General features: G+C 34.9%; 1 protein-coding gene across 1 annotated transcript; it reads left to right on the top strand.

Moving 5' to 3' along the window:
• The first annotated feature begins 10,991 nt into the window (after nt 1-10,991).
• Nucleotides 10,992-13,543, top strand: LOC128212514 (ctenidin-1-like). Its single transcript, XM_052918000.1, has 4 exons — nt 10,992-11,120; nt 12,105-12,290; nt 12,609-12,767; nt 13,286-13,543. The coding sequence occupies exons 1-4, from the start codon at nt 11,072-11,074 to the stop codon at nt 13,408-13,410; spliced, it is 519 nt and encodes a 172-aa protein (XP_052773960.1). The 5' UTR covers nt 10,992-11,071; the 3' UTR covers nt 13,411-13,543.
• The last annotated feature ends 480 nt before the right edge of the window (nt 13,544-14,023 follow it).

Here is a 14,023-nt window from a genome sequence, read left to right as displayed (position 1 = left end):
TATTTCAGTCGGTATATTTTTCAACCAAGGCTAACTTGATAAACTAGTGACAGGTAAAAGATGTTTGGTATTGTTGTGAGGCCAATGACAATCGAGGATTTTTCAATTTTTCTGTTCATTAATTTTATGTTGATTGATTCCGACGAATACCAAGTGAGTTAGAGTCCAATTTTGACGATCTTCAGAAAACAGAGATCGCAAAAATTGAACTTAATGAACACTTACTTTGAAAAACCCTCGATTGTCATTGACCTGCACAAAAATGCAAACTTCTTGTGATGAACCATTTGATTGAAGGTTACTTGTGATGACCTCTTCAATGGAAGGTTACTTGTGATGACCCCTTTGACGGAAGGTTACTTGTGATGATAACTTTTATGGTAATTTGCTAGTGATAATCCCTTTGGTGGAAGGTTACGTGTGATGACCCCTTCGTTTGAAGGTAACCTGTGATAACCCATTTGACGGAAGATTACTTGTGATGGCCCCTTCGTTTGAAGGTAACTTGTGATAACCCATTTGAAGGAAGGTTACCTGTGACGGCCAATTCGTTTGAAGGCAACCCGTGATAACGAATTTGACGGAAGGTTACTTGTGATGACCCCTTCGTTTGAAGGTAACCTGTGATAACCCATTTGACGGAAGGTTACTTGTGATGACCCCTTCATTTGAAGGTAACCTGTGATAACCCATTTGACGGAAAGTTACTTGTGATGACACCTTCGTTTGAAGGTAACCTGTGATAACCCATTTGACGGAATGTTACTTGTGATGACCCCTTCGTTTGAAGGTAACCTGTGATAACGAATTTGACGGAAGGTTACTTGTGATGGCCAATTCGTTTGGGGGTAACCTGTGATAACCCATTTGACGGAAGGATACTTGTGATGGCCAATTCGTTTGAAGGTAACCTATGATAACGAATTTGACGGAAGGTTACTTGTGATGACCCCTTTGTTTGAAGGTAACCTGTGATAACCCATTTGACGGAAGATTACTTGTGATGGCCCCTTCGATTGAAGGTAACCTGTGATGACCCATTTGACGGAAGGTTACTTGTGATGACCCCTTCGTTTGATGTTAACCTGTGATAACCCATTTGACGGAAGGTTACTTGTGATGACTTTTTCGTTTGAAGGTAACCTATGATAACGAATATGACGGAAGGTTACTTGTGGTGACCCCTTTGTTTGAAGGTAACCTGTGATAACCCATTTGACGAAATGTTACTTGTGATGGCCCCTTCGTTTGAAGGTAACCTGTGATAACCCATTTGACGGAAGGTTACTTGTGATGGCCCCTTCGTTTGAAGGTAACCTGTGATAACGAATTTGACGGAAGGTTACTTGTGATGACCTCTTCGTTTGAAGGTATCCTTTGATAACCCATTTGACGGAAGGTTACTTGTGATGACCCCTTCGTTTGAAGGTAACCTGTGATGACCCATTTGACGGAAGGTTACTTGTGATGACCCCTTCGTTTGATGTTAACCTGTGATAACCCATTTGACGGAAGGTTACTTGTGATGACTTTTTCGTTTGAAGGTAACCTGTGATAACCCATTTGACGGAATGTTACTTGTGATGGCCCCTTCGTTTGAAGGTAACCTGTGATAACCCATTTGACGGAAGGTTACTTGTGATGACCCCTTCGTTTGATGTTAACCTGTTTTAACCCATTTGACGGAAGGTTACTTGTAATGACCCCTTCGTTTGAAGGTAACCTGTGATAACCCATTTGACGGAAGGTTACTTGTAATGACCCCTTCGTTTGAAGGTAACCTGTGATAACCCATTTGACGGAAGGTTACTTGTGATGACCCCTTCGTTTGATGTTTACTTGTGATAACCCATTTGACGGAAGGTTACTTGTAATGACCCCTTCGTTTAAAGGTAACCTGTGATAACGAATTTGACGGAAGGTTACTTGTAATGGCCAATTGGTTTGGGGGTAACCTGTGATAACCCATTTGACGGAAGGATACTTGTGATGGCCAATTCGTTTGAAGGTAACCTATGATAACGAATTTGACGGAAGGTTACTTGTGGTGACCCCTTTGTTTGAAGGTAACCTGTGATAACCCATTTGACGGAAGATTACTTGTGATGGCCCCTTCGATTGAAGGTAACCTGTGATGACCCATTTGACGGAAGGTTACTTGTGATGACCCCTTCGTTTGATGTTAACCTGTGATAACCCATTTGACGGAAGGTTACTTGTGATGACTTTTTCGTTTGAAGGTAACCTGTGATAACCCATTTGACGGAAGGTTACTTGTGATGACTTTTTCGTTTGAAGGTAACCTGTGATAACCCATTTGACGAAATGTTACTTGTGATGGCCCCTTCGTTTGAAGGTAACCTGTGATAACCCATTTGACGGAAGGTTACTTGTGATGGCCCCTTCGTTTGAAGGTAACCTGTGATAACGAATTTGACGGAAGGTTACTTGTGATGACCTCTTCGTTTGAAGGTATCCTTTGATAACCCATTTGACGGAAGGTTACTTGTGATGACCCCTTCGTTTGAAGGTAACCTGTGATAACCCATTTGACGGAAGGTTACTTGTGATGACCCCTTCGTTTGATGTTAACCTGTGATAACCCATTTGACGGAAGGTTACTTGTGATGACTTTTTCGTTTGAAGGTAACCTGTGATAACCCATTTGACGGAATGTTACTTGTGATGGCCAATTCGTTTGGGGGTAACCTGTGATAACCCATTTGACGGAAGGATACTTGTGATGGCCAATTCGTTTGAAGGTAACCTATGATAACGAATTTGACGGAAGGTTACTTGTGATGACCCCTTTGTTTGAAGGTAACCTGTGATAACCCATTTGACGGAAGATTACTTGTGATGGCCCCTTCGATTGAAGGTAACCTGTGATGACCCATTTGACGGAAGGTTACTTGTGATGACCCCTTCGTTTGATGTTAACCTGTGATAACCCATTTGACGGAAGGTTACTTGTGATGACTTTTTCGTTTGAAGGTAACCTGTGATAACCCATTTGACGGAAGGTTACTTGTGATGACTTTTTCGTTTGAAGGTATCCTTTGATAACCCATTTGACGGAAGGTTACTTGTGATGACCCCTTCGTTTGAAGGTAACCTGTGATGACCCATTTGACGGAAGGTTACTTGTGATGACCCCTTCGTTTGATGTTAACCTGTGATAACCCATTTGACGGAAGGTTACTTGTGATGACTTTTTCGTTTGAAGGTAACCTGTGATAACCCATTTGACGGAATGTTACTTGTGATGGCCCCTTCGTTTGAAGGTAACCTGTGATAACCCATTTGACGGAAGGTTACTTGTGATGACCCCTTCGTTTGATGTTAACCTGTTTTAACCCATTTGACGGAAGGTTACTTGTAATGACCCCTTCGTTTGAAGGTAACCTGTGATAACCCATTTGACGGAAGGTTACTTGTGATGACCCCTTCGTTTGAAGTTTACCTGTGATAACTCATTTGACGGGAGGTTACTTTTGATGACCCCTTCGTTCGATGTTTACCTGTGATAACCCATTTGACGGAAGATTACTTGTGATGACCCCTTCGTTTGAAGGTAACCTGTGATAACCCATTTGACGGAAGGTTACTTGTGATGGCCCCTTCGATTGAAGGTCACTTGTGATAACCCATTTGATCGATGGTTACTTGTGATAATCCCTTTGATGGAAGGTTACATGTGATGACTCCTTTGATGGAAGGTTACATAAATGGGGTTTTACCTTGGAGTTGTTAAATAATCATTGCAAAATATCCAAACATAATAATTATATTTCATCAATTTTGTCTTGATCTTCAAAATCTTTGGATGTATGAACAATCTGCACTATATTAAATTTATGACTACATATAGAGTTGTGTTTGCCTCAAATGATTGTTAACTGGAAATGTGCATACCTTCACAGTAGTAGATAGAAGTAGATAGAAGTATTGGTTTTATGTTATTTGCAGATTCCGATGTGCCAGCAGCCTGAAGTGGTTAAGCAATCTGAAACCGGGAGTCGATGCAGCACTGAATTCCATATTTCAAGAGAATGAAGATGTTAGTCACCCCTGTGAAACTTGTTTGTGTGTAAATTATTCAAACGTGTGACATTGACAGCAAATGTGTAATAATTGAGCAACATGTATACAATGGCAAAATGCCGTTTTTTTAATTTGTGCCAAAATTATCATTTAAAACCAGATACTTTCAAAATATTTCAGTTTTTGGTGTTTTCGTTCCGTTTCTTTTGTTGCACCATTTGTTCGTGAAGCAATCAGTTAGGCATATAATAATAATGTTGTTTTGACTGTTAATGAATCCAAGATCACTATTTATATATTGTTGACTGATATGTTCTGTTAAATATATAATTACAAAAAAAACAACAAAAACACATTTGACAAACTGATGCATTTCAGTCAGCTTAGATTGATTCAATGCATTAGAAAATAATTCTGTTCAAAGGTTTGCGACTTGAATGGTCTTTTATTGCTTTTTATGAAAATACCACATGTTCGTATAGTTTCTCAATCTTTAAGTATTGAATAGACTCTTGTCAAACTCCAAGGTGTGTTGCATTTAGGTTGAAAATGAACTGTTTTAGACTCTGTTTTGTCCATATTGATACTTAGATATGCTGAAGAACCAGTTATTGATCAAGATCCAGCTGTCAGTACAGAAAACGAGTGCTTGTGCTTTTGAGAACACTGAATATTATTAACGTAATTTATCACTTTATTGAAAACTTTTATTCTGATTAATCTATATAAAGTAATAATAAAGATAACTGTGGCCTAAATTTGTGCTATCCATCATATTAACATATCTGCATAATTAGCCTCATTAAGGCTTTTTATCTAATCATTTTAATCGTTTCAATTGTTTTCATATATGAATGGTTTTCATAAGAAATCGGCGCTTGCTTTATTTGCTGTTACACTCAACAAATATAAAATATTGCTTAGTAAGCCCAGCTGCCAGTTGTGATATTCGACTGTGTTCTTATTTGATAGGAAATCAGGTTCATACTTAATGGCCCAAAATGACCAAAAAATGCATATAAAAAAGATAATGTTGGATAAAACCCAATGTCCACCCAGTGCTTTATTAAACAGTAATGTACGGAAATGTCCAAAAATATCACTGACTTGATCACTTTTTTGTATATGCTATATAGGCGCTAAATTTAGAATATGCTTTTAGCTCTGTTGAATGTTGCTTGTAATTGAAATATATCATTTCTTTGTATCATCCTGTGGGTTAAAATATTTTGTGAGGGTTCGGAGAAGTCATTTGTATATAAATACGCGTTGATAAGTTTAAACTTCTAAAACATACTCGACCTTTCTGATATGGAAATTTGGTTTTGACTTTTTCCGCGCTAAAGTCAGAATATACTTTCAAGTGTGTTGCATATTTGTTATTGCGATAAATCCATTTTTTTCATACTGGGGGTTAAAAGATGAAAGGTTAAGAGAGGTCATTTAGATATACATACACTTTATAACATAATAAGTTTGCATTACTAAAACATATTAGGCCTTTATAAGTCCTGGAAATTTTAATATGAACTTAATCAAACAATTTTGTTTCCCACCAGATGTAAAAAATAAACCTTTTTATTAAAAAGGAAGACAAAAAGGGCACTGTGGATGATCTAAATTTGAAAAGAATACATGTATACATGCATATTTAACTGTCAAATGTCTCAAACAGATCTCCTATAGTATATATATATATATATATATATATATATATATATATATATATATATATATATATATATATATATATATATATATATATATATATTTTATATATATTTTATATATATATATATATATATATATATATATATATATATATATATATATATCTATATAAAAACTAGGTATGTTTATCAAGGATTGTTAGGTACCGCCTTGGAACAGTCAGTAAAATGTTAATTTACTTGGGGTTTTAACCAGTTTACGTGCAGAAACCTCACTCTTATCCCAACAATCCTGAATAAAGAAAAACGTTAACGGTAAATCTTGTCAAAGTATGCATTAACTTGAGGAAACTGAATAATAAAACAAATATTAATAAACTTATGGGTAAACCCCAAATACTTCAATTATTAGCGATCCCAACTCTATCTGCAGACGGAGGAATACAATTCAGAGTACCTAATGAAAAAACCTTTCAAAGATACGATGCAGTTATTGTTTGAAACTATGAGCACCACACACAGTCTGCCTGAAAGGTTTAAGACTGTGTGATCACAGAGTTTCATAATAAAAAGCATCATTGTACTAAAACTGGGAACAAATAAAGAAAACATTATTAAAAATAAAAACGACATGTATTAGCTAAACTTTTCTTCCTAATGATTACCTATGTACAATATTTGAAGAAAAATACGTCACATGCCGGAACATCCCGAGCAAGCCAAAGACGGGTTTAAAGATAAACATATAAAATAATTCATAATTACAAAGTTCAATCTATATGAACCATGTTTAACAAGTTCAACTGAATACACACAATATAAATGGCACCCAGTTCAAAACAGTCATAAACACGTCCGCGGAGCACGCCGACGTTTACTGCGGCGTTTTTAGCCTCAACGTCAAAGGATGTTCTCAATTTCTCCATTTTTGGTATATTTAAACCATCTGTCGAACACCGTACACCGAGCAACTGTTCATCATACTGATTAATTATCATCTGTGTGGTCTTCAGTTGGGATTTATTCTGTTAAATCTAAAACACATGGCAAAAGTGCATTTTGATTTTAACGATACGGCAGTCATTATCAAAAATAAATTAATCAAATCTATGGAAGGGATAATCCGCCATTACACTCCTTATGCTTTATGACATTCTATCATGCATTTCATTATGTATGTCATGATGTATTTCATTATTGCATTTTTTCCTTTTTGCCAGCTGTGTTTTTGATAAATATGCTGTTGTTAAATTGTTCTACTTGGTGGCGTAGTTCGAGCTCTTAATGAAAAATTGAAACATTCAAATGATACTTCAGTTCGTAGGCTTTATAGACAAGTAAACTTGCAAAATAAAATTAGATGTTGCATTTGCTAGCTTTTTTTTCTTTACTTTATTTGAATTTGTTTTCTAAAATATATTTGTTTCACAGTTTATTCTTACAGTCTTTCAATTATCTTATTTGCTTTCTATTACAAAATTCATGGTTGTTGCTAAACTCGGTTCCCCACTTTAATTTTTGAAAATGACAACATTGTTATGCGGACGATAATGTTTAAATCTGTCAGTGTAAAACAGCATTCATTAACGCAAATTATGTTTTCATTTTTATTAGGTGTTTAACATCTTAATACAAATAAATTAACACATATTTTTTAGAGTTTATAAACTGAATGCATAATGCTAATTTTAATGTTTGATGTTTAATTAAAATGAATTAGACAAATTTTAAGGGAAATCATATTAATTTTCACAGTCGAAAAACAAAAACGTATACAAACATATAATTAACGTTTTAAATGGTAATGTTTCAAAATCCCTTGATATTTATTTAACAGTTAAGAAAACAATATGTCTTAAAAACAAAACAAAACAAACTTTATATTCACTATAGCAAAACAAAAATTGAACCTAGAATGTCATAAAGCATAATGAGTGAAAGGCGCATAGCTTGGGCAAATTTTGGATTACGCAGATCGAAATTAGTTCATTGACGGACAGCATATTAACCCCTTCACCCCCCCCCACCTTTTTATCGTATTAATTTAAATTTGATTCTTTTTTGGTATGACAAAATTTAATTACGCAACTGCGTATTTGCGTACAGTCAGCTACGCGCCTAAGTGAACTGGCGGATAATCCCTTCCATACAATGTATCCAAGGCCACCATATTGGAATTGTCTCTCCTAGGAGATGAGGCCATCGTACATCCGCCGTATTCTCCCATGGATTTTGCTTTATTCCCCGAGGTATTTATTTTCACTACACAGAAAAAAACATCTGTGCATTGTTCACTTTTATACCAGCGATTATAAATATTTAGTTTTACATAAAATATGATGAAGCATCATTGTATTTATATGCGCTGGTATAAACATGAACAATGCACAGATGTTTTTCTGTGGAAAAAAATAAATACCTCGCAACACCTGAATTATCAACTTACTTATTATAAGCTTTTATGATACGGACAGCATAATAATAATAATAATAATAATAATAATAATAATAATAATAATAATAATAATAATAATAATACTAATAATAATACTCTGAGTTGACAGTCGTACGATCAAGAACGGCGAGGGTCAGGATCCTACCGCGCCGATCGGCTAACATAATAAACATATGTTTGCCACAAGTCCGACTTACACGGGCCTTCTCTTGGGTGGAGATGCCGACCGTTTCCATTCACACTACTGCTATTTGGTTCGGGATCAAAAATACAGAGCCAGGCTTATCCCTGGTAAAAATCCTGTCCAGAAATACGTCGCCTTCCCGCCTCTTTAAAATTAAAAAAAAAGATGTGCATGCTCAACTTGTCGTAACATTTCTTTTTTTTTCAGTAATCTAGGCACCGAGCGGTCAAATACCCGTGACATTTTAAGTAATGCGTCTTGCTTTTTCAACGATGTTTTGAATTAAGAATTGAAGACAATTGATTATTTTTCTGCGTTTCATTGATGTTTGAAGTATCGAAAAAAATACAGATGTTTACCTTCAAGTTAGAAGAAAATCTCCTTCCTAACAATATGGCAACAAATGATGAGGATTACGAAAATTATAATTTTTTGGGAATTTCAGACAATTTAAGATTTTACTATTACGATGATGTTATAGATATATTAAACAATTTTAAATATCTAGGAATAGTCTTTACTACAGACGGATCATTTATGCAAGCCACAACTACGCTACCTAGACAGGCAAAGAAGGCACTATTTCAATTAAAAAGATATCTAAATAAATGCATTACTATCACAGCGTGTCATAAATTAGAATGTTTTGATAAACTAATTAAACCAATATTATTATATGGGTCAGCAATTTGGGGTGCCGTCAAAAGGGTTGCAATCGAACGTATTCATACGCTTTTCATTCAATCAGTGCTAGGTATCAAAACAACATCACAAAATGATTTTGTCTATGCGGAGACTGGAAGGCTGGATTTTTATTCTTATGGTATAATCAAGATGGTGCGGTATTGGTTTAAAGTAATCAATACCCAAGAGCATAAATATATTAGCGTGATTTATAAAATAATGTTAAAAGATATTGAGAAACGAAAGCGACGTTTAAATTGGGCACTTTGTATAAAGAAAATTCTCACAGATTTGTTTTTTTTCATGTCTGGCTATTCCAAGGTGTCAGTGATATCCCTTTATTCTTGTCGCTTTTTAAACAACGTGTTAGGGATAATTTTATTCCAAACATTGAAGGTAGGATTAATGACTCTTCAAGAGCAATGTTTTACAGAACGTTTGTCACGTTTGGATTTCAACCATATTTAAATTGCATTAATATTGTAAAATATAGAATCTCTTTAAATAAATTACGAATGAGCTCACATAGATTAAATGTAGAAGTGGGTAGATGTAAAAGAATACATCTAAATGAAAGAATTTACGAATTCCATGTTATGTTTGGATGCCAACTGTATGCTGACATAAGAAAGAAATATATACCTAGACCCTCTATGTTCAAAGTTATTGAACTTTTTCAGTCAGATATTAAGCGTTTATTACAAAATATAGCTAATTTTGTGTATAAGGCTTTTGAATTAAGAAAAAGAAATACACAGTTATAGTAAATGTTTCGTAATACTTGTTCATTATAAATTGTTTTTAAATAGTTTAGCTGTTTTAAAGAAGCAATTACACAATTTCGTTACAAGCTATATATAAATGTAATTAGATGTTTATCATAGTATATTTGAAATGAATTGTTTAACTACTAAACATGTTTTAGTAACATGTTTAATGTATTTTCTTTCATTATGTCTGCTTACTTATAACAATAATTTGTGACCGATCGCTATGTATTTATGCATAAAATTACGTTTAAAAATAATCAAGGGTCATTTTGGACCTATTTTATTGACTATATTTTTTTGAATTGTTTAAAACGAATAAGTTTTGTTCAACTCTGTTCTGTTCCCACCATTCATGGCCAAACATCAATAATTTATATATATATACATATATCTGTGAAAATGATGACTGAATGAAGATAACTGATATTAGATATATTGTTTGTTTATCTTTCTTTTGTATTTACGAGTTATCCAAATATGGCAAAAAATAAAATGCTGCGTCAGAATCCTGCATTAATTATACACAACTGTCAGGCGTCCTTATAGCAATTCATGATCAGCTCGATTAAGACAAATCATTGTGGTTTAAAAACACCAAAGATATTTAAAGTCACAGTCATAGATAATAATTATTTACCTTTTAATGACATATGTTGCATAACATATTGCTAACTATATTACTTTAATATGTTTTAAAATTCCCTGCACGTACGTTTATAATCTGTGTACCACGTTGTGACTATCGTCTGATCTGCAAATACAATGATCGATTAAGAGCTCTTAAGGTGTCCGATATACACTAACAATATAAAAGATATGTTGACCCCATATTATTATTGTATCATTTGTAAGGCTATATTGTGAAGTGGAAGAATATTTAAATAGACCGCCTATACAAACATTGCAAACACACTGCGTTGACCTGGAAGCATGTATCATTTCATTTTAAATAAAGACCTAACACACAAATCTGTAATGTATTTTCGGTCATTTATTTTCCATGTTAGTAATCAATAAGACTTACCCCTTTGAATGATACCATACTTTCATCGAGTGACCAAGCAGCAAGCTTTAACATTATTGCCAATACCTCATGAAATGAGAAGCTTTAGTGTGCATCAGATACCTTACAGACGCCACTAGAGGTGATTGATGGAACATTAGTGACATGCATTATTTTCTGCTGCTCAGTGGTATATAAATGGCGACTGACTAGCAGCTTATCGCCTTGCGTCGACCGTACATAGTACACTCCGCAATCACCATGAAGACCCTCGCACTTGTGTTGGTGCTGCTGGTTGCTGTTGCTTCAGGTATGCGACTGTTTGATATTCTTGGTGAAAGCGATAACGTCGTAAGTGATTCTGTTTTTCATGTCACTTATTACTATCTCATACAATATAAGCGTTGTTAAATAAAACAGTAGCAAAGTATATTGGCAATAAACTGTTTAAAAGTTTAAGTAATACAATTTAAAAAGTTTAGTATTTTCAAATGTTAATTTTTACCAACGTTTAACGAAGTACAGGAGTTCAACAAGGCATGCCGGTAACGGTTTATCAATGTGTATTATATTTTAAGTAGGTCATTTGATGCCAAAATATTGTTGTTTACCTGGAGGATTATCAAACAAATACACTTTCTTAAATGCAACTATCTTTGGGAATCTTGTGTTTAAAAAAATAAGATTGTTGAATATAATCGTTTTTGTTGTATGTTGGATATATCCTGTTATAAAATACATTGTAAAAGAACAACATTTGAAGCATCTTTTATGAAAGCGTCCAGGTGCCAAAGTGAATTTTCTTTTCAAGTATACTCTCCTTACCCTTTTGTTTGTTGATTAACCATGTTGTTACAACGGCTAAGGCCAATGCTAATTGTATAGTTTGAGCTGCAGTCAACATAACTCGCAGGTTCCTAATCTATAAACTTCATCCAATATATGTTTAGTTAATGTTAATGCATGCTGTTATACCCGAAACATTTCTTGGAAAACGTGTACGTTTAACACCATGAGTATTTGAAACTGATATTCATTTTATAAGGACGTGCTCTTGTGTATAACGCATTGTTTAGTAATACACTTTTTAGGTTTAGCAATGGCTAAAATTATTATTCATTGGTAATAATTCGTTATAATTATTACTTCGTTACTTCTCCTTTCTCATCCGTGACATAGCTAACTACTTGAAATTGAAAATGAAAGCAAGGATGATGTTACTCACCTAAGACATCTGTTGACAATACGTTAGATTATATTTCATATTTATATTCATACCGTGTTTTTACTTTAGTTTCCGCACGATGGAAGCGGCCATGTAAGGGAAAATACTGTGGTTACGGCTATGGAGGTGGCTATGGGGGCTACGGAGGAGGTTATGGAGGAGGCTATGGAGGCTATGGAGGCTTCTTAGGTGGCTATGGAGGTGGCTATGGAGGCTACGGAGGAGGCTTTGGAGGCGGCTATGGAGGCTACGGAGGTTTTTGTTGCTTTTATTAAGACTTGCAATATATATTGTGTGATTTGTAAAAATGCTGATAACATTATCATGAAACAACTGATCTTGCTGTTTGGCTTTGAATGTAAATTAAGTAAGTGAATAGTAAATCCCCAGTGGTGCTAGACACATAGGCTATACTTGTTTCAACATTTAACAAAAGTTTGACGTAAATGTGTTTATATCCGAGAGTTCAAAGTCAAAGCCGTTAGAACGAGAGTGCCAAGATTCGTAGATGGATCATGCTTCGTAAATTGCGCATTATATGAACTAGTATGAACTTATTTTTTTGAACTGCAGGTGGATATGGTTTGGGTGGATTGGGAGGATGGGGAGGCTATGGCGGTGGCTATGGAGGTTATGGCGGTGGCTACGGCGGTGGCTATGGCTATGGAGGTGTTGGTGGATACGGTGGTGGATTCGGTGGGGGATACGGCGGCGGCTATGGAGGAGGATACGGTAAGTAGTTTTGCTTGAAGCTATTTCATAGTCATTTATTCGTATCTTTTAATTTAATTAGTTTTTTTTATATTTTGGGTGCTGAATATGGTTGTAATTATAAACTATATTTATAAAATTACAGTTGATAATTTTTTGTTGTTTTTTTGCTTTTAAAACGGCCTATTTGTGTTGGACACATAAGGGATACAAGACATATATTTTCTTTAAAGCTAGTTATTCCGGTTTTGTTTATGATTTGTGTATTATATTATTTTTAGCTTAAAGTGAAAAAACGTAGATGTGAAGGGCAATTTCATATCTACTATTTTAAGGAAATTTACTCATAAAGAACAGTTTGGTGCACTTCCTTTCAGGTTTGAATGTTGTTGTTTATCATAATAAAAATGAACCCTTTAGGCGGAACACAAGTCTAACATGCATTACCTCAACCTAACACACACGGACTGATAGACAATATATTTCGTTTGTTCAGAATAGTAACTATCTATCTTTAAACAAAATATCTCTATTTGAAGGTTGGAACATGAGAGCCTATTGCAAATGCCGACCCAAGTGTGGTTGGAAGCAAAAGTTTGTTGGCCCATGCCCATGGTGCAAGAAGGGCTGTAAGCTGGTCCTCTGCTGCAGACGAAAGTGGTAGACGGATACTGTCGAACATTCATTGTCTTTTTCAAGCAGACTGACTCCCTACTTGCACTCACCTGGACAACGAATTCGGACTGTTATATTTTTGCTTTAAACTGTACAGTTACTAATAAAAGCTATGCAGATTATTTTTGCGTTAATTGTTTCCGTCGAATTCTTGAAAGCTTTGATAACATTGTTTAAGTCAATATTGTAGTAGAGTATTGCATTTTTACACCAGAACGCTAAAGTTGAGCATTACCAATATTAGGGGATCATGTTTTGCGTCGATTTCCTTTCGGTTCTTCGTTTACCGCCACGTCAATTCCGGCACTAGGCACAGAAGACTGCAAGTCACACGATTGTAGCCAAAACATTTAACTTTGAGAATGGTAGATAACAATGCAACAAAAGGCTGACCAAATCATTCCGCCCAGTTGTTTCGGGGTAATATTTAAGACATACTATTTATTTGAAGTAAATCAAAGTAAAACGGGAGATTGTTTTGTGAGATTAAATAATAACAATTGGGCCATGCACAAGCCACAATTTAACAATGCAATACATCAATCATCGAAACTTATTAGCATTTAATTCGGTAATTTCCAAAGTATGCTTTTGTTTGAAGT

Source organism: Mya arenaria, chromosome 12 (genome assembly GCF_026914265.1).
Source record: "Mya arenaria isolate MELC-2E11 chromosome 12, ASM2691426v1".
Taxonomy (NCBI): Eukaryota; Metazoa; Mollusca; class Bivalvia; order Myida; family Myidae; genus Mya; species Mya arenaria.
The sequence above is the reverse complement of the archived record's forward strand: the minus strand, read 5'-3'. Positions and strand labels throughout refer to the sequence as shown.